Genomic DNA, 21,299 nt, shown 5'->3' with positions numbered 1-21,299 from the left:
CAGGATAAGCTGAGAAAGCAGAAGGGGCTTGAGATCCAGGCGGATGATGGCGATGATGAGGAGGATGAGGAAGACCTGCCGTGTCCGTCTGGTGGCCTGCACCAACACCAGCAGGCCTCGCACGACAGGCTGCCTGCAGAGCAAGCGCCATTACCATCAGGCTGCGGCTCTGCCAACCTGGAGGAGGAAAGTGATGACAGCGGCCAGGGGGGGGCGCTAATGGCTCAGATCCGTCAGCTCGAGTCCCCAGTTCACCTCCAGAACTTCTCCTTTGGTGATGATATCCCGGATGAGGACCAAAAGAGGAAAAAGAAGAGACCGAAGAAGACCAAGGCGTCTCAGGAGGTGAATCTGGTGTTTCGTCCCCTCCCTGTTCCCTCCGGGCGGGCAGCAGTGTCAGCCTGTCGTGTAGGCCCCGTTACCCAGCCCAGCACGAATCCTGCAGTGGACTCGGTGCCAGGGTGCGGGGAGAGTGCAAAGCCACGTTCCACCATGGCGCAGAGCACCAGCCTTGTTTGTAGTAGCAAGGATGGTGCAGGGAAGGCATCGGCCGAAAGGCCGGACAGTGAGGGCGATCCGGCAGGTCCTGGTACTGTGCGCTGCCCCCTAGTGGGAGGGGGGCGGTGGCTCCTGTGGCCCCAAGCGCTGTGGCAATAAGAGACTCTCTGGAGTCAATAAAGATAAGAGACTTCTTGCATCCAGCGAGCAGCGGTGGACAAACATTAAAAGAAAAGCTAGACAACAAGGGGTTAATGGCAGTGAGGCAGAGGGCACAAATAAGATCGGGGTTGGAGCTGCCTCTTCTCAGGCTGTATCAGCTATGGAGGTGGCTCTACCCCAGTGCCCAGTGACGCCGAGGCAACCCCAGGTCCTCCTGGCCCAGCTGGTGTGACTGATGCAGGGGTGCGGGGCAGTAATGTACATAGTGTGGTGAGTGTGGGGGTGGTGAATGGTGCTGAGGGGAGTGATCCTGGTGTGCGTGCTGGACCATCTGCACCCCCAGTGGTGGCCGCTCCCATAAGGAGCTATGCGAGTGTCACCGCTGGGGCAAGTGGGGTTAACTCCTTGTCTCCTGGCTCTGGGAACAGCGTTTTGCAAAGGCGTCTTCTGGAGGCTCTCAGGAGAGGGGAAAAGTCAATCACTGTAGAGGGGAGAGAGGTTGATCTGTCCTTCTGGACAGACAGGCATGGCCTGGCAGCCTTCCAAGAGCAAAGGGGGGGAGAGACTGTATGGTCTTTACCCACAACCGGGCCCGGAGCTGCCCGTAGGAATGTGGTTCGTCTTCGCTGGAGGGGCAGTGACGCATGCCCACCCAGGTCAAGGGTGGTGGAGCTCCTCCTGAAGATGAACTTCAGGGCTAGTGACATCTTTGCCCTGATACATCCTTATGGCACTCCGGAGTTCGATGTCAGCTTTGTTCGGCCGGAGGGCTTAGAGCTCTTCTGGTCAAATTATGAGCTGGCAAAGAACGAGCCTGGCTGGCGAGACTTTGCTGTGCAAGCAGTGTCTCGCCAAAACACAGTCAAGAAAGTGACTGTTTTGACCCGTAACGAGTCACTTTCTTGCATGGACATCATGACTTGGCTCAGTCGTTATGGTGAGGTTGTACAGGTACCTCAGAAAAACCGCAATGAATATGGTATTTGGTCTGGGGCCTGGACCTTCATGATGAAGTTGAAGTGTTCAGGCGGCACAGTCGCCCACATTCCTTCTTCAGCCTTTCTTGGACGGGACAGAATCCTGATTTTCTACCAGGGGCAGCCGAAGGTCTGTCACAGGTGCGGTGACCCCACACACTTTAGCGCCAGCTGCCAAGTGCAGAAGTGCGCTTTGTGTGGTGGGCTAGGTCATCTCGCTGCATCCTGTAAGGACATTAGGTGTAACCTGTGTGGTGAGCTCGGTCACCCTTTCAGCCGTTGTCCTCGCTCCTTTGCCAATGCGGTTGTGACCCCAGTGGAGGAGAGCCATGAGGTTGCTTCTGCTGGGGAAGGTACCAGCAGAGGTGGAGGAGCTGAGGGGCCTGTGAAGAAAAGTAAGAATAAGTCACCTTCTCAGTTGAGGCGGCTTGAAGCCAGACAAAAAGGGAGAGAACTGGGGAAGCCTCAGGTTGCTGGGGTGACCCTGGGTCCTTCCTCAGAGGCTGGTCATGCTACTGAGGCCCTGAGGGATGATGAGTTGGATGAGGAGGTCAGGAGGATGGAGCGCGAGAAAGGTGCCATGTCCTCCACGTCCTCCCATTATGAGAGTATGGATGAGGATAACAGGATTTGGCTAGAAAATAAGCGCAAGCAGAAAAAGAAAAAACGCGGCGTATCTAAGGTACCTAAGGAAGGGAAAACTTCCTCCCCTCTGGTTGAGCTTTCCAACCAGTTCCTCACCCTCGATGAGATCGCCTCCTCGGAAGGAGGGGCTGAGGGTTGGATTCTGGAGGTGGCGGAGCAGCCTGCAGGGGGCGCCGAGTCTCTATCCTCTGGGGAAGCCGGGTCCTCAGAGTGGGAGACTGACTCAGAGTCAGGAGACAAGGACGAAGGAGAGGGTGGTCCGGGTGGGTCCTTGGGGGCCAATAATAATATGGACACCACAATTTCATTAAAGAGAAGTTGCCCTAAATCTTATGGTAAAAAAGAAAGGGGATCATCTTCAGAGGACAGTAGAGGGAAGGTAAATAGTAAGAAAAAAGCCGTCTAACTCAATCCCTCATGATGGCGGCACCCACTCTGTTGACGCTGGCATCCATTAACCCCTTAAGGACGGAGGGTTTTTCGCCTCATTTCTCGCTCTCCAACTTCAAAAATCCCTAACTTTTTCATTTTTCCGTGTACAGACCTGTGTGAGGGCTTATTTTGTGCATAACGAATTTTACTTTCCCGCAATGTTATTTATTTTAACATGCCGTGTACTGCGAAGCTGAAAAAAAATTCCAAATGTGGAAAAATTGAAAAAAAAACGCACGTGCGTCACGTTCTTGTGGGCTCAGTTTTTACGACTTTCACTCTTCGCTCCAAATAACACGCCTACTTTATTCTTTGGTTCGGTGCGATCGCGGTGATACCGGATTTATAGGTTTTATTGTGTTTTAATACATTTTCAAAAATTAAACGAATGTGTACAAAAAAGAAAAATTTTTTTTTGCCATCTTCTGACGCTAATAACTTTTTCATACTTTGGCGCACGGAGATGTGTGAGGGGTCATTTTTTGCAAATGAGGCGACGTTTTCATTGCTACCATTTTGAGGTCTGTGCGACATTTTGATCATTTTTTATTTCATTTTTTATGTTATGTAAAAAGGTGTAAAAGTCGCATTTCGGACATTTGGGCGCCATTTCCCGCCTCGGAGGTCACCGCCGGCCGTAACCGTTTTTATATTTTGATAGATCGGGCATTTTGGGACGCGGCGATACCTAATATGTTTGTGATTTTTACTGTTTGTTATGTTTTATATCCGTTCTAGGGAAAGGGGGGTGATTTGAACTTTTAATATTTTATTGATTTTTTTTATTTTTTAAACTTTTTTTTTTCTTTTTTTTTTCACTATCTTTTAGACCATCTAGGGTACATTAACCCTAGATGGTCAGATCGCTGCTACCATATACTGCAATACTACAGTATTGCAATATATGGCATTTTTGCAGCACATTCATTACAATGAGCCACTGGCTCATTGTAACGAATCTGCAGCTGCCAGATAGCCTCGTGTCAAAAGAAGACACGAGGCTACCATGGCAACCGATCGCCGCCCCCCGATGACGTTCGGGGGCGTGGCGATCGAAAAAAAGATGGCGGCGCCCGCGCGCCGCCGTCTTTTGAACGCCGCCGGCGACTTTGCCGGCGGCGTTTAGGGGGTTAATAGCCGCGATCGGTGCAGGCACCGACTGCGGTTATTAGCGGTGGGGGTTTTGTGCAAAATGCAAAAACCCCCACCTCTGTATGAAGAGGACTCAGCCCGTGAGCCCTCTTCATACATCCCTTATACCTCTGCGCCGTAGAGCTACGGCGCAGAGCGTTAAGGGGTTAATGTCGCCAGCATTAAGTCTGATGCGGCTAGATTTGCGGCCATTGATTTTCTTGGCCGTGTTGAAGCCGACATTTTATTTTTGCAGGAGACCAGGCTGCCAGATTTGGCGGCCGTGTTTAAAGCTAAGAGGGAATGGAGACACGGGCCTTCCTATTGGTCTCTTGCGGCAGAGCCGTCTAGCGGAGTGGCGGTCCTTTTTACCGCACCGGTAGAATGCAGACGAGTTATTGAGTTAGAAATGGGGAGGTGCCTGATCCTGGATGTCCTCATGAAGGGACAAGAACTTCGCCTAATTAATATCTATGGTCCCCAGTCCAAGTGGTACAGGAAGTGTCTCTTTATGAGGATCAAGCCCTACCTTTTTACAAGGCGGCAGGTGGTCTTTGGAGGGGACTTCAATGCTGTCACGAGGTCCCAGGATAGGGGAGGTTCCAGAGACAAGCTGACTTATGATAGCGTCGCTCTTAATAGCATAGCCAGTGAGGCTCGCCTGGTGGATGTCCACATCGGCACAGAGTGGTGGGAGATGCTCGAGAAAAAAGGGCAGCGAGATTCTTCCGCCAGCTCTCGAGCCTCAGGAGCCTGGACAGGTACCGCCTGTATCAGGGCCTGAGGAGGAAACTCGAGCATCTCGTCTCGATTGGAGGTAGTCGTGAGGACATCTCCAGAGTGAAAACCTTGCTGAAGAGGTGTCAGTACGATAGACACGGGAAATACCGCTCGCCCGACCCTTACAGAAACTGCAAGATGTCAGTGAATGGTAAAGTTGTCACAGGACTGGTTGACAGTACGGGATCCCTGAAAAGGTCCAGATCAGGGATCCTGGAGGTCGTCAGATCCTTCTATTCGCACCTCTTGGGCAGGAAGGATCTAGATCGGGATGTGATGTCGGCTTTCCTGACTGAAACTGTCCCTGAGCCAGGAGTAGACCCCTCTCTTGATGTTTTGACAGAGATGATCAGGGAAGAGGAAGTCAGCCGGGCGATTGAAGGGCTCGCCCTCAAGAAATCGCCAGGTCCGGATGGCTTAACATCCGAGTTTTATAAGACCTTTAAGGATGCCTTGGTTCCCCTCTTGACTGAGGTATTCAATGAGTGTCTTTCCTTGGGCTCTCTGCCGAAGTCAATGAGGAGGTCTGCCCTGATCATCCTGTCAAAGGGTAAGGACCGATCTCGTATTGAGAACTGGCGTCCCATAGCGCTTCTCAATACGGACAGAAAGGTTTTGGCAAAGGTGCTGTTTAATCGGCTTGTGCAGTTTGCGCCCCGGCTCCTTTCAGTGACCCAGCACTGCTCTGTTCCAGGCCGCAGTACATTTAGTGCTGTGCTTTGTGTCCGGGAGGCAGTGGAGCAGGGCAGGGCTGGTAACTGGAAGGGGTACTTGCTGTCCTTGGATCAGGCAAAAGCGTTTGATCGGGTTAACCACGAGTACCTCTGGTCTGTCCTTCTGAGGTATGGCCTGCCGGGTGGGTTTGTCAATTGGCTGAAAGTTTTGTATGCAGGGGAGAGTTTCCCGCTTGTGAACGGTTGGATTGGCCGCTCTTTTGAGGTTGGGTCTGGTGTTCGCCAGGGTTGTCCTCTGAGCCCACTACTGTACGTGTTCGCGATCGACCCATTCCTTAGGAGGGTTGATCGTGGGCCGTTGGTGGGAGTCGGGATGGATCGGGCAGCACCGGAAGCCACTCTTAGAGTGGTAGCGTATGCCGATGATGTCACTGTTTTGTGTCCTCGAGAGGGGAGGCGCAGTGGGTGATGTCAGAGGTCAACCGCTACTCAGAGGCTTCTGGGTCCAAGATCAACCGGGATAAGTGTGATAGTCTCTGGCTGGGAGAGGGAGGTCCATGCTTTGATCTCCCGGACACTCTTCCAGGGCCCCAAGACTCCGCCAAAGTTCTCGGCATCGAATTTGCCCAGGGGCATTACCCCATGCAAAACTGGGACGGCAGGCTTAAGATCGCCGCCCAGAAGGTGGACCAGTGGAAGGGTTGGTCTTTGACCCTCAGGGAAAGGGTGAATCTGATCAAAACTTACCTGCTCCCATTGCTGATATATCTGGGCAGTGTGTGCATGTTGCCAGAACCCCTCTGGACTCGAGTGTACAGTCTGTTCTTCCAGCTGTTATGGGGGAATAGACTGAACCTAATCAGGAGGGGGGTTACTTACCGCACGAGGAGACAAGGAGGGTTGTGTATGGTCAACCCTGTGGTGTTCCTAGTGAACACCTTTCTTAAGATCAATGTAGCAAACCTCTGGAAAGAGAGGGCTCCTCCGTGGGTATACTCCTGCAGGGGATGGGCTCCTCCTTGGGTATACTCCTGTAGGGGATGGGCTCCTCCGTGGGTATACTCCTGTAGGGGATGGTTTCGGCCTTTCTTCCAGGAATGGGAGACAGGAGGGCGAGTGAAGGATCTCCGCACACCGAATGGGCATCTTCAGGCTTACGCTACCCCGGTTTTGAAGGTGATTCGCCGGTGGGGTCTGGGAATGTGGGAGATCAGGACCATGTCGAGGAAACTCCTTGACAAGAGGGTTCTGTTGACCCATTTCCAGAAGCCTCTGGCCCTCAGGGATTGCCCAAGTCGGGATTATGGGGTGGGTTTAGGTCTTTTGAATTCCATCAGGATCCCCTTGAAGTTTTGGGATGTGACTTGGCGCTGCTTCCATGGAAAGCTGTGTGTGAGGGACATTCTGAAGTGTAGGAGCTCTGAGAAAAGGGGTTGTCCCCGGGAGGAGTGCGGTGGCCTGATGGAGAGCATGGACCACTTCCTGCTTCAGTGCCCCTTTAACACAGAGGTGTACAACCGGGTGGGCGCTTCCATCCACTGGCCGGTCTCTCCTATGCGGAGTGGGCCTATTGAGCATTCAGAGGCCTGGGTGGCAGGGACCGCTGCACGTTATTCCTAGTTAGTCTAGTGGTCAGGTACCACACGTGGAACACACGGTGCTTAGTGTCGACGCAGCGTAAAATCCTCCCGGTGGATGAGGTGGTTAGGAACATTCTGGGTGACCTGGAGAAGGTGCGCTCTCTGGAGCATGAGAGGCTGGGCACGGGGAGGACCTCTCTCCTTTGGAGGGGGTTCTCCTTTAGTGTCCCTTAGTCTGTCATCTCCCTCCTGGTGAAGGTGCGCTCTCTGGAGTATAAGAGGCTGGGCACGGGGAGGACCTCTCTCCTTAGTGTCCCTTAGTCTGTCCTCTCCCTCCCTGTTGAAGGTGCGCTCTCTGGAGTATGAGAGGCTGGGCACAGGGGGGACCTCTCTCCTTAGTGTCCCTTAGTCTGTCCTCTCCCCCCCTGTTGAAGGTGCGCTCTCTGGAGTATGAGAGGCTGGGCACGGGGAGGGCCTCTCTCCGTAGTGTCCCTTAGTCTGTCCTCTCCCCCCTGGTGAAGGTGCGCTCTCTGGAGTATGAGAGGCTGGGCACGGGGAGGGCCTCTCTCCTTAGTGTCCCTTAGTCTGTCCTTTCCCCCCCACCCTGGTGAAGGTGCGCTCTCTGGAGTATGAGAGGCTGGGCACGGGGAGGGCCTCTCTCCTTAGTGTCCCTTAGTCTGTCCTCTCCCTCCTGGTGAAGGTGCGCTCTCTGGAGTATGAGAGGCTGGGCACGGGGAGGACCTCTCTCCTTAGTGTCCCTTAGTCTGTCCTCTCCCTCCTGGTGAAGGTGCGCTTTCTGGAGTATGAGAGGCTGGGCACCGGGAGGGCCTCCCTCCTTAGTGTCCCTTAGTCTGTCCTCTCCCTCCTGGTGAAGGTGCGCTCTCTGGAGCATGAGAGGCTGTGCACGGGGAGGGCCTCTCTCCTTAGTGTCCCTTAGTCTGTCCTCTCCCCCCCTGGTGAAGGTGCGCTCTCTGGAGTATGAGAGGCTGGGCACGGGGAGGGCCTCTCTCCTTAGTGTCCCTTAGTCTGTCCTCTCCCCCCTGGTGAAGGTGCACTCTCTGGAGTATGACAGGCTGGGCACGGGGAGGGCCTCTCTCCTTAGTGTCCCTTAGTCTGTCCTCTCCCCTCCTGTTGAAGGTGCGCTCTCTGGAGTATGAGAGGCTAGGCACGGGGAGGGCCTCTCTCCTTAGTGTCCCTTAGTCTGTCCTCTCCCTCCTGGTGAAGGTGCGCTCTCTGGAGTATGAGAGGCTGGGCACGGGGAGGACCTCTCTCCTTAGTGTCCCTTAGTCTGTCCTCTCCTCCCTGGTGAAGGTGCGCTCTCTGGAGTATGAGAGGCTGGGCACGGGAAGGGCCTCTCTCCTTAGTGCCCCTTAGTCTGTCCTCTCCCCTCCTGGTGAAGGTGCGCTCTCTGGAGTAAAAAGGCTGGGCACGGGGAGGGCCTCTCTCCTTAGTGTCCCTTAGTCTGTCCTTTCCCCCCCACCCTGGTGAAGGTGCGCTCTCTGGAGTATGAGAGGCTGGGCACGGGGAGGGCCTCTCTCCTTAGTGTCCCTTAGTCTGTCCTCTCCCTCCTGGTGAAGGTGCGCTCTCTGGAGTATGAGAGGCTGGGCACGGGGAGGACCTCTCCTTAGTGTCCCTTAGTCTGTCCTCTCCCTCCTGGTGAAGGTGCGCTTTCTGGAGTATGAGAGGCTGGGCACGGGGAGGGCCTCCCTCCTTAGTGTCCCTTAGTCTGTCCTCTCCCTCCTGGTGAAGGTGCGCTCTCTGGAGTATGAGAGGCTGTGCACGGGGAGGGCCTCTCTCCTTAGTGTCCCTTAGTCTGTCCTCTCCCCCCTGGTGAAGGTGCACTCTCTGGAGTATAACAGGCTGGGCACGGGGAGGGCCTCTCTCCTTAGTGTCCCTTAGTCTGTCCTCTCCCCTCCTGTTGAAGGTGCGCTCTCTGGAGTATGAGAGGCTAGGCACGGGGAGGGCCTCTCTCCTTAGTTTCCCTTAGTCTGTCCTCTCCCTCCTGGTGAAGGTGCGCTCTCTGGAGTATGAGGGGCTGGGCACGGGGAGGACCTCTCTCCTTAGTGTCCCTTAGTCTGTCCTCTCCCCCCTGGTGAAGGTGCGCTCTCTGGAGTATGAGAGGCTGGGCACGGGGAGGACCTCTCTCCTTAGTGTCCCTTAGTCTGTCCTCTCCCCCCTGGTGAAGGTGCGCTCTCTGGAGTATGAGAGGCTGGGCACGGGGAGGGCCTCTCTCCTTATGGCCCCTTAGTCTGTCCTCTCCCCTCCTGGTGAAGGTGCGCTCTCTGGAGTAAAAAGGCTGGGCGCGGGGAGGACCTCTCTCCTTAGTGTCCCTTAGTCTGTCCTCTCCCCTCCTGGTGAAGGTGCGCTTTCTGGAGTATGAGAGGCTGGGCACGGGGAGGACCTCTCTCCTTAGTCTCGCTTAGTCTGTCCTCTCCCCTCCTGGTGAAGGTGCGCTCTCTGGAGTATGAGAGGCTGGGCACGGGGAGGGCCTCTCTCCTTAGTGTTCCTTAGTCTGTCCTCTCCCTCCTGGTGAAGGTGCGCTCTCTGGAGTATGAGAGGCTGGGCACGGGGAGGACCTCTCTCCTTAGTGTCCCTTAGTCTGTCCTCTCCCTCCTGGTGAAGGTGCGCTCTCTGGAGTATGAGAGGCTGGGCACGGGGAGGACCTCTCTCATTAGTATCCCTTAGTCTGTCCTCTCCCTCCTGGTGAAGGTGCGCTCTCTGGAGTATGAGAGGCTGGACACGGGGAGGGCCTCTCTCCTTAGTGTCCCTTAGTCTGTCCTCTCCCCTCCTGGTGAAGGTGAGCTCTCTGGAGTATAAAGGCTGGGCGCAGGGAGGACCTCTCTCCTTAGTGTCCCTTAGTCTGTCCTCTCCCCCCTGGTGAAGGTGCGCTCTCTGGAGTATGAGAGGCTGGGCACGGGGAGGACCTCTCTCCTTAGTGTCCCTTAGTCTGTCCTCTCCCTCCTGGTGAAGGTGCGGTCTCTGGAGTATGAGAGGCTGGGCATGGGGAGGACCTCTCTCCTTAGTGTCCCTTAGTCTGTCCTCTCCCCCCTGGTGAAGGTGCGCTCTCTGGAGTATGAGAGGCTGGGCACGGGGAGGACCTCTCTCCTTAGTGTCCCTTAAGCTGTCCTCTCCCCCCTGGTGAAGGTGCGCTCTCTGGAGTATGAGAGGCTGGGCACGGGGAGGACCTCTCTCCTTAGTGTCCCTTAGTCTGGCCTCTCCCCCCTGGTGAAGGTGCGCTCTCTGGAGTATAAGATGCTGGGCACGGGGAGGGCCTCTCTCCTTAGTGTCCCTTAGTCTGTCCTCTCCCCCCCGGTGAAGGTGCGCTCTCTGGAGTATGAGAGGCTGGGCACGGGGAGGACCTCTCTCCTTAGTGTCCCTTAGTCTGTCCTCTCCCTCCTGGTGAAGGTGCGCTCTCTGGAGTATGAGAGGCTGGGCACAGGGGGGACCTCTCTCCTTAGTGTCCCTTAGTCTGTCCTCTCCCTCCTGGTGAAGGTGCGCTCTCTGGAGTATGAGAGGCTGGGCACGGGGAGGACCTCTCTCCTTAGTGTCCCTTAGTCTGTCCTCTCCCTCCTGGTGAAGGTGTGCTCTCTGGAGCATGAGAGGCTGGGCACGGGGAGGACCTCTCTCCTTAGTGTCCCTTAGTCTGTCCTCTCCCCCCTGGTGAAGGTGCGCTCTCGGGAGTATGAGAGGCTGGGCACGGGGAGGGCCTCTCTCCTTAGTGTCCCTTAGTCTGTCCTCTCCCTCCTGGTGAAGGTGCGCTCTCTGGAGTATGAGAGGCTGGGCACGGGGAGGGCCTCTCTCCTTAGTGTCCCTTAGTCTGTCCTCTTCCCTCCTGGTGAAGGTGCGCTCTCTGGAGTATGAGAGGCTGGGCACGGGGAGGGCCTCTCTCCTTAGTGTCCCTTAGTCTGTCCTCTCCCCTCCTGGTGAAGGTGCGCTCTCTGAAATATGAGAGGCTGGGCACGGGGAGGGCCTCTCTCCTTAGTGTCCCTTAGTCTGTCCTCTCCCTCCTGGTGAAGGTGTGCTCTCTGGGGTATGAGAGGCTGGGCACGGGGAGGACCTCTCTCCTTAGTGTCCCTAGTCTGTCATCTCCCCTCCTGGTGAAGGTGCGCTCTCTGGAGTATGAGAGGCTGGGCACGGGGAGGGCCTCTCTCCTTAGTGTCCCTTAGTCTGTCCTCTCCCTCCTGGTGAAGGTGTGCTCTCTGGGGTATGAGAGGCTGGGCACGGGGAGGACCTCTCTCCTTAGTGTCCCTAGTCTGTCCTCTCCCTCCTGGTGAAGGTGTGCTCTCTGGAGCATGAGAGGCTGGGCACGGGGAGGACCTCTCTCCTTAGTGTCCCTTAGTCTGTCCTCTCCCCCCTGGTGAAGGTGCGCTCTCTGGAGTATGAGAGGCTGGGCACGGGGAGGGCCTCTCTCCTTAGTGTCCCTTAGTCTGTCCTCTCCCTCCTGGTGAAGGTGCGCTCTCTGGAGTATGAGAGGCTGGGCACGGGGAGGACCTCTCTCCTTAGTGTCCCTTAGTCTGTCCTCTCCCCTCTTGGTGAAGGTGTGCTCTCTGGAGTATGAGAGGCTAGGAACGGGGAGGGCCTCTCTCCTTAGTGTCCCTTAGTCTGTCCTCTCCCTCCTGGTGAAGGTGCGCTCTCTGGAGTATGAGAGGCTGGGCACGGGGAGGGCCTCTCTCCTTAGTGTCCCTTAGTCTGTCCTCTCCCCTCCTGGTGAAGGTGCGCTCTCTGGAGTATGAGAGGCTGGGCACTGGGAGGACCTCTCTCCTTAGTGTCCCTTAGTCTGTCCTCTCCCCTCCTGGTGAAGGTGCGCTCTCTGGAGTATGAGGGGCTGGGCACGGGGAGGGCCTCTCTCCTTAGTGTCCCTTAGTCTGTCCTCTCCCCTCCTGGTGAAGGTGCGCTCTCTGGAGTATGAGAGGCTGGGCACGGGGAGGACCTCTCTCCTTAGTGTCCCTTAGTCTGTCCTCTCCCCCCCTGGTGAAAGTGTGCTCTCTGGAGTATGAGAGGCTGGGCACGGGGAGGGCCTCTCTCCTTATGGTCCCTTAGTCTGTCCTCTCCCCTCCTGGTGAAGGTGTGCTCTCTGGAGTACGAGAGGCTGGGCACGGGGAGGGCCTCTCTCCTTAGTGTCCCTTAGTCTGTCCTCTCCCCCCTGGTGAAGGTGCGCTCTCTGGAGTATGACAGGCTGGGCACGGGGAGGGCCTCTCTCCTTAGTGTCCCTTAGTCTATCCTCTCCCCTCCTGGTGAAGGTGCGCTCTCTGGAGTATGAGAGGCTGGGCACGGGGAGGGCCTCTCTCCTTAGTGTCCCTTAGTCTGTCCTCTCCCTCCTGGTGAAGGTGCGCTCTCTGGAGTATGAGAGACTGGGCACGGGGAGGGCCTCTCTCTTTAGTGTCCCTTAGTCTGTCCTCTCCCCTCCTGGTGAAGGTGCGCTCTCTGGAGTATGAGAGGCTGGGCACGGGGAGGGCCTCTCTCCTTAGTGTCCCTTAGTCTGACCTCTCCCCTCCTGGTGAAGGTACGCTCTCTGGAGTATGAGAGACTGGGCACGGGGAGGGCCTCTCTCTTTAGTGTCCCTTAGTCTGTCCTCTCCCCTCCTGGTGAAGGTGCGCTCTCTGGAGTATGAGAGGCTAGGCACGGGGAGGACCTCTCTCCTTAGTGTCCCTTAGTCTGTCCTCTCCCCCCTGGTGAAGGTGCGCTCTCTGGAGTATGAGAGGCTGGGCACGGGGAGGGCCTCTCTCCTTAGTGTCCCTTAGTCTGTCCTCTCCCTCCTGGTGAAGGTGCGCTCTCTGGAGTATAAAAAAGCTGCGCATGGGAAGGGCCTCTCTCCTTAGTGTCCCTTAGTCTGTCCTCTCCCCCCCTGGTGAAGGTGCGCTCTCTGGAGTATGAGAGGCTGGGCACGGGGAGGACCTCTCTCCTTAGTGTCCCTTAGTCTGTCCTCTCCCCTCCTGGTGAAGGTGCGCTCTCTGGAGTATGAGGGGCTGGGCACGGGGAGGGCCTCTCTCCTTAGTGTCCCTTAGTCTGTCCTCTCCCCTCCTGGTGAAGGTGCGCTCTCTGGAGTATGAGGGGCTGGGCACGGGGAGGGCCTCTCTCCTTAGTGTCCCTTAGTCTGTCCTCTCCCCTCCTGGTGAAGGTGCGCTCTATGGAGTATGAGGGGCTGGGCACGGGGAGGGCCTCTCTCCTTAGTGTCCCTTAGTCTGTCATCTCCCCTCCTGGTGAAGGTGCGCTCTCTGGAGTATGAGAGGCTGGGCACGGGGAGAACCTCTCTCCTTAGTGTCCCTTAGTCTGTCCTCTCCCCCCCTGGTGAAGGTGCGCTCTCTGGAGTATGAGAGGCTGGGCACGGGGAGGGCCTCTCTCCTTATGGTCCCTTAGTCTGTCCTCTCCCCTCCTTGTGAAGGTGTGCTCTCTGGAGTACGAGAGGCTGGGCACGGGGAGGGCCTCTCTCCTTAGTGTCCCTTAGTCTGTCCTCTCCCCCCCTGGTGAAGGTGCACTCTCTGGAGTATGAGAGGCTGGGCACGGGGAGGGCCTCTCTCCTTAGTGTCCCTTAGTCTGTCCTCTCCCCCCCTGGTGAAGGTGTGCTCTCTGGAGTACGAGAGGCTGGGCACGGGGAGGGCCTCTCTCCTTAGTGTCCCTTAGTCTGTCCTCTCCCCCCCTGGTGAAGGTGCACTCTCTGGAGTATGAGAGGCTGGGCACGGGGAGGGCCTCTCTCCTTAGTGTCCCTTAGTCTGTCCTCTCCCCCCTGGTGAAGGTGCGCTCTCTGGAGTATGAGGGGCTGGGCACGGGGAGGGCCTCTCTCCTTAGTGTCCCTAGTCTGTCCTCTCCCTCCTGGTGAAGGTGCGCTCTCTGGAGTATGAGAGACTGGGCACGGGGAGGGCCTCTCTCCTTAGTGTCCCTTAGTCTGTCCTCTCCCCTCCTGGTGAAGGTGCGCTCTCTGGAGTATGAGAGGCTGGGCACGGGGAGGGCCTCTCTCCTTAGTGTCCCTTAGTCTGGCCTCTCCCTCCTGGTGAAGGTGCGCTCTCTGGAGTATGAGGGGCTGGGCACGGGGAGGACCTCTCTCCTTAGTGTCCCTTAGTCTGTCCTCTCCCCCCTGGTGAAGGTGCGCTCTCTGGAGTATGAGGGGCTGGGCACGGGGAGGGCCTCTCTCCTTAGTGTCCCTTAGTCTGTCCTCTCCCTCCTGGTGAAGGTGCGCTCTCTGGAGTATGAGAGGCTGGGCACGGGGAGGGCCTCTCTCCTTAGTGTCCCTTAGTCTGTCCTCTCCCTCCTGGTGAAGGTGCGCTCTCTGGAGTATGAGAGGCTGGGCACGGGGAGGACCTCTCTCCTTAGTGTCCCTTAGTCTGTCCTCTCCCCTCCTGGTGAAGGTGCGCTCTCTGGAGTATGAGAGGCTGGGCACGGGGAGGGCCTCTCTCCTTAGTGCCCCTTAGTCTGTCTCTCCTCCTGGTGAAGGTGCACTCTCTGGAGTATGAGAGGCTGGGCACGGGGAGGGCCTCTCTCCTTTGGAGGGGGTTCTCCTTTAGTGTCCCTTAGTCTGTCATCTCCTCTCTTGGTGTTGGGCTGATGCTGCACTGTAGATTTTTGTTTTGTGTTCTGGGCATGTAGTGATGTAGGGCTTGCAGGGGCCGAACCTGGGCTTTATGTGGTTTTGATTGATGTTGTTCAGGTTTTATTTGTGTTCTGTTTTCTTTGTTATGTTGTAAATACTGTATATATTGTATATATTGTATATAGTGGGGTTTGGGATCTAGTGTTAGGTTGGGAGGGGGGTGATGGTGGTGGGATTTTGGGATTTATGAACTGACCTTGGACACTGGTCTGGACTACTTAACGCAAACTTTGGACGTTAGACCAGTGTCTGGGGGGAAGGGGAGGGTGCGGGCGAGGGATCTAGTGCAGTGTAGTGTATAGTGTATTCTGTGGGCCCATATAGATGTGACGGCGCCTGGGGCCCATATAGATGTGACGGCGCCTGGGGCCCTTATAGATGTGACGGCGCCTGGGGCCCGTATAGATGTGACGACGCCTGGGGCCCGTATAGATGAGACGGCGCCTGGGGCCCTCATAGATGTGACGGCGCCTGGGGTTCGTATAGATGTGAGGGCGCCTGGAGCTCGTATAGATGTGACGGCGCCTGGGGTTCGTATAGATGTGAGGGCGCCTGGGGCCCGTATAGATGTGAGGGCGCCTGGGGTTCGTATAGATGTGACGGCGCCTGGGGCCCGTATAGATGTGACGGCGCCTGGGGCCCGTATAGATGTGACGGCGCCTGGGGCCCGTATAGATGTGACGGCGCCTGGGGCCCTTATAGATGTGACGGCGGCTGGGGCCCCTCTGGCTCATTTGCATAATTATTAATAGAAGAGCGGATCCGGACAGGGGGGGGGGGGGGCGCTCACGAGTCGCTGTGACAGCCAGTTACAGCCATCATTCGGGGTGCGCTCACACATGGCGCTTGCGATGAGTTTCGCTAGTTTAGATCCGTTTTTCTTCATTGCTGGAAGTGGAAGCACCTAAGAAAATGTTAACACTTACACTTCCAGCAATGAAGACAAACGGATTCAAAGCAGCCAAACGCAGGGTAACATGAAAAACGCATTGCAAGCGCCACGTGTGACCACTCCCATAATCCTTTGCGTGGAGCCATAACTGTCCGTTTTTTTTCATAATTTAAAATAAAAAGGACGCGGATACAAAACAGACAAACGCCATCAAGGATCTGAATACGCCCCAAGAGAAATGTGCTGGACCCAGATGTGGAAAGTTCTGTGTAACCTCTGACCCCATGAACCCACCTGTCCCATACTCCAGCAGGTGGTGGCATCGCCGCGGGGTCATCGGTGCTTGGGGTCCCCACCTCCAGGGTCTCACCGTCTTCTACCATCTCCCCAAAATCTACATCTACAAAACAGGATGAGAAGGATCAGAGGAGATTGTCGGGAGATCCGGAACAGATCCAGAAACACTGGAGACACTTACAGGCAACATGTAAATCATGCACAGAGCAGCGTCACAAGGGATCAAATCAGTCCGTGCGCCCTCTAGATATCCTATCTTCCGACAGCTTATTATAGAGCAGGAGGAGGTGAGCACATTGTGGGGCAAATTTACTTACCCGGTCCATTCGCGTTCCAGCGGCGGCTTCTCCGCTCTGGATTCGGGTCCGGCCGGGATTTAATAAGGTAGTTCTTCCGCCGTCCACCAGGTGGCGCTGCTGCGCTGAAAGTAAACTCATCGCGCCGGAATGCACCGAGCTGGACCAGGTGAAGGTAAGCGGTCCTTATGCGACACATTTTCGGTTTTTAAATGCGGCGGTTTTTCCGAATACGTCGGGTTTTCGTTCGGCCACGCCCCCCGATTTCCGTCGCGCGCATGCCAGCGCCGATGCGCCACAATCCGATCGCGTGCGCCAAAATCCCGGGGCAATTTAAGTACAAGCGGCGCAAAACGGAAATATTCGGGTAACACGTCGGGAAAACGCGAATCGGGCCCTTAATAAATGACCCCCTGTATGTAGTGTCCTATCTGCAGGCAGCATGTTATAGAGCAGGAGGAGCTGAGCACCTTGTAGACAGTGTCCTATCTGCAGGCAGCATGTTATAGAGCAGGAGGAGCTGAGCACATTGTACATAGTGTCCTATCTGCAGGCAGCATGTTATAGAGCAGGAGGAGCTGAGCAGATTGTACATAGTGTCCTATCTGCAGGCAGCATGTTGTAGAGCAGGAGGAGCTGAGCACATTGTATGTAGTGTCCTATCTGCAGGCAGCATGTTATAGAGCAGGAGGAGCTGAGCACCTTGTAGACAGTGTCCTATCTGCAGGCAGCATGTTATAGAGCAGGAGGAGCTGAGCACATTGTACATAGTGTCCTATCTGCAGGCAGCATGTTATAGAGCAGGAGGAGCTGAGCACATTATACATAGTGTCCTATCTGCAGGCAGCATGTTATAGAGCAGGAGGAGCTGAGCAGATTGTACATAGTGTCCTATCTTCCGACAGCTTATTATAGAGCAGGAGGAGGTGAGCACATTGTATGTAGTGTCCTATCTGCAGGCAGCATGTTATAGAGCAGGAGGAGCTGAGCGGATTGTACATAGTGTCCTATCTGAAGGCAGCATGTTATAGAGCAGGAGGAGCTGAGCGGATTGTACATAGTGTCCTATCTGCAGACAGCTTATTATAGAGCAGGAGGAGCTGAGCAGATTGTACATAGTGTCCTATCTGCAGGCAGCATGTTATAGATCAGGAGGAGCTGAGCAGATTGTACATAGTGTCCTATCTGCAGGCAGCATGTTATAGAGCAGGAGGAGCTGAGCACATTATACATAGTGTCCTATCTGCAGGCAGCATGTTATAGAGCAGGAGGAGCTGAGCAGATTGTACATAGTGTCCTATCTTCCGACAGCTTATTATAGAGCAGGAGGAGCTGAGCAGATTGTACATAGTGTCCTATCTGCAGGCAGCATGTTATAGAGCAGGAGGAGCAGAGCAGATTGTACGTAGTGTCCTATCTGCAGGCAGCATGTTATAGATCAGGAGGAGCTGAGCAGATTGTACATAGTGTCCTATCTGCAGGCAGCATGTTATGGAGCAGGAGGAGCTGAGCAGATTGTACATGGTGTCCTATCTGCAGGCAGCATGTTATAGAGCAGGAGGAGCTGAGCACATTGTACATAGTGTCCTATCTGCAGGCAGCATGATATAGAGCAGGAGGAGCTAAGCAGATTGTACATAGTGCCCTATCTGCAGGCAGCATGTTATAGAGCAGGAGGAGCTGAGCAGATTGTACATAGTGTCCTATCTGCAGGCAGCATGTTACAGAGCAGGAGGAGCTGAGCAGATTGTACATAGTGTCCTATCTGCAGGCAGCATGTTATAGAGCAGGAGGAGCTGAGCACATTGTATGTAGTGTCCTATCTGCAGGGAACATGTTACAGAGCAGGAGGAGCTGAGCAGATTGTACATAGTGTCCTATCTGCAGGCAGCATGTTGTAGAGCAGGAGGAGCTGAGCAGATTGTACATAGTGTCCTATCTGCAGGCAACTTATTATAGAGCAGGAGGAGCTGAGCAGATTGTATATAGTGTCCTATCTGCAGACAGCTTATTTTAGAGCAGGGGGAGCTGAGCAGATTGTATATAGTGTCCTATCTGCAGACAGCATGTTATAGATCAGGAGGAGCTGAGCAGATTGTACATAGTGTCCTATCTGCAGACAGCATGTTATAGAGCAGGAGGAGCTGAGCAGATTGTACATAGTGTCCTATCTGCAGGCAGCATGTTGTAGAGCAGGAGGAGCTGAGCAGATTGTATGTAGTGTCCTATCTGCAGGCAGCATGTTATAGAGCAGGAGGAGCTGAGCAGATTGTACATAGTGTCCTATCTGCAGGCAGCATGTTATAGAGCAGGAGGAGCTGAGCAGATTGTACATAGTGTCCTATCTGCAGGCAGCATGTTATAGAGCAGGAGGAGCTGAGCACATTGTACATAGTGCCCTATCTGCAGGCAGCTTATTATAGAGCAGGAGGGGCTGAGCAGATTGTACATAGTGTCCTATCTGCAGGCAGCATGCTATAGAGCAGGGGGAGCTGAGCACATTGTATATAGTGTCCTATCTGCAGGCAGCATGTTATAGAGCAGGGGGAGCTGAGCACATTGTACATAGTGTCCTATATGCAGGCAGCATGTTATAGAGCAGGAGGAGCTGAGCAGATTGTACATAGTGTCCTATCTGCAGGCAGCATATTATAGAGCAGGAGGAGCTGAGCAGATTGTACATAGTGTCCTATCTGCAGGCAGCATGTTATAGAGCAGGAGGAGCAGAGCAGATTGTACGTAGTGTCCTATCTGCAGGCAGCATGTTGTACAGCAGGAGGAGCTGAGCAGATTGTACATAGTGTCCTATCTGCAGGCAGCATGTTATAGAGCAGGAGGAGCAGAGCAGATTGTACGTAGTGTCCTATCTGCAGGCAGCATGTTGTACAGCAGGAGGAGCTGAGCACATTGTACATAGTGTCCTATCTGCAGGCAACTTATTATAGAGCAGGAGGAGCTGAGCAGATTGTACATAGTGTCCTATCTGCAGACAGCTTATTTTAGAGCAGGAGGAGCTGAGCCGATTGTATGTAGTGTCCTATCTGCAGGCAGCATGTTATAGAGCAGGAGGAGCTGAGCAGATTGTACATAGTGTCCTATCTGCAGGCAGCATGTTATAGAGCAGGAGGAGCTGAGCACATTGTACATAGTGCCCTATCTGCAGGCAGCATGTTATAGAGCAGGAGGAGCTGAGCAGATTGTACATAATGTCCTATCTGCAGGCAGCATGTTATAGAGCAGGGGGAGCTGAGCAGATTGTACATAGTGTCCTATCTGCAGGCAGCATGTTATAGAGCAGGAGGAGCTGAGCAGATTGTATATAGTGTCCTTTCTGCAGGCAGAATGTTATAGAGCAGGAGGAGCTGAGCAGATTGTACATAGTGTCCTATCTGCAGGCAGCATGTTATAGAGCAGGAGGAACTGAGCAGATTGTACATGGTGTCCTATCTGCAGGCAGCATGTTATAGAGCAGGAGGAGCTGAGCACATTGTACATAGTGTCCTATCTGCAGGCAGCATGTTATAGAGCAGGAGGAGCTAAGCAGATTGTACATAGTGCCCTATCTGCAGGCAGCATGTTATAGAGCAGGAGGAGCTGAGCAGATTGTACATAGTGTCCTATCTGCAGGCAGCATGTTACAGAGCAGGAGGAGCTGAGCAGATTGTACATAGTGTCCTATCTGCAGGCAGCATGTTATAGAGCAGGAGGAGCTGAGCACATTGTACATAGTGTCCTATCTTCAGACAGCTTATTATAGAGCAGGGGGAGCTGAGCACATTGTATGTAGTGTCCTATCTGCAGGGAACATGTTACAGAGCAGGAGGGGCTGAGCAGATTGTACATAGTGTCCTATCTGCAGGCAGCATGTTGTAGAGCAGGAGGAGCTGAGCAGATTGTATGTAGTGTCCTATCTGCAGACAGCATGTTATAGAGCAGGAGGAGCAGAGCAGATTGTACGTAGTGTCCTATCTGCAGGCAGCATGTTGTACAGCAGGAGGAGCTGAGCAGATTGTACATAGTGTCCTATCTGCAGGCAACTTATTATAGAGCAGGAGGAGCTGAGCAGATTGTATATAGTGTCCTATCTGCAGACAGCTTATTTTAGAGCAGGGGGAGCTGAGCAGATTGTATATAGTGTCCTATCTGCAGACAGCATGTTATAGATCAGGAGGAGCTGAGCAGATTGTACATAGTGTCCTATCTGCAGACAGCTTATTATAGAGCAGGAGGAGCTGAGCAGATTGTATGTAGTGTCCTATCTGCAGGCAGCATGTTATAGAGCAGGAGGAGCTGAGCAGATTGTACATAGTGTCCTATCTGCAGGCAGCATGTTATAGAGCAGGAGGAGCTGAGCAGATTGTGCATAGTGTCCTATCTGCAGGCAGCATGTTATAGAGCAGGAGGAGCTGAGCAGATTGTATGTAGTGTCCTATCTGCAGGCAGCATGTTATAGAGCAGGAGGAGCTGAGCAGATTGTACATAGTGTCCTATCTGCAGGCAGCATGTTATAGAGCAGGAGGAGCTGAGCAGATTGTACATAGTGTCCTATCTGCAGGCAGCATGTTATAGAGCAGGAGGAGCTGAGCACATTGTACATAGTGCCCTATCTGCAGGCAGCTTATTATAGAGCAGGAGGGGCTGAGCAGATTGTACATAGTGTCCTATCTGCAGGCAGCATGTTATAGAGCAGGGGGAGCTGAGCACATTGTATATAGTGTCCTATCTGCAGGCAGCATGTTATAGAGCAGGGGGAGCTGAGCACATTGTACATAGTGTCCTATCTGCAGGCAGCATGTTATAGAGCAGGAGGAGCTGAGCAGATTGTACATAGTGTCCTATCTGCAGGCAGCATATTATAGAGCAGGAGGAGCTGAGCAGATTGTACATAGTGTCCTATCTGCAGGCAGCATGTTATAGAGCAGGAGGAGCAGAGCAGATTGTACGTAGTGTCCTATCTGCAGGCAGCATGTTGTACAGCAGGAGGAGCTGAGCAGATTGTACATAGTGTCCTATCTGCAGGCAGCATGTTATAGAGCAGGAGGAGCAGAGCAGATTGTACGTAGTGTCCTATCTGCAGGCAGCATGTTGTACAGCAGGAGGAGCTGAGCACATTGTACATAGTGTCCTATCTGCAGGCAACTTATTATAGAGCAGGAGGAGCTGAGCAGATTGTACATAGTGTCCTATCTGCAGACAGCTTATTTTAGAGCAGGAGGAGCTGAGCCGATTTTATGTAGTGTCCTATCTGCAGGCAGCATGTTATAGAGCAGGAGGAGCTGAGCAGATTGTACATAGTGTCCTATCTGCAGGCAGCATGTTATAGAGCAGGAGGAGCTGAGCACATTGTACA

At 54.3% G+C, this 21,299-nt stretch overlaps 1 protein-coding gene across 1 annotated transcript in view; it reads right to left on the bottom strand.

Annotated features, from left to right (window-relative positions):
- Positions 1 to 21,299, bottom strand: part of LOC140107099 (SH3 domain-binding protein 1-like) — a 53,956-nt gene that overhangs the window by 13,082 nt on the left and 19,575 nt on the right. Inside the window, exon 7 of the mRNA XM_072131650.1 lies at positions 15,651 to 15,756. Coding sequence (XP_071987751.1) covers positions 15,651 to 15,756 — 106 coding nt within the window. The remainder of the gene's footprint in view (positions 1 to 15,650; positions 15,757 to 21,299) is intronic.

This window comes from Engystomops pustulosus, unplaced genomic scaffold (assembly GCF_040894005.1).
Source record: "Engystomops pustulosus unplaced genomic scaffold, aEngPut4.maternal MAT_SCAFFOLD_115, whole genome shotgun sequence".
NCBI lineage: Eukaryota > Metazoa > Chordata > Amphibia > Anura > Leptodactylidae > Engystomops > Engystomops pustulosus.
The sequence above is the reverse complement of the archived record's forward strand: the minus strand, read 5'-3'. Positions and strand labels throughout refer to the sequence as shown.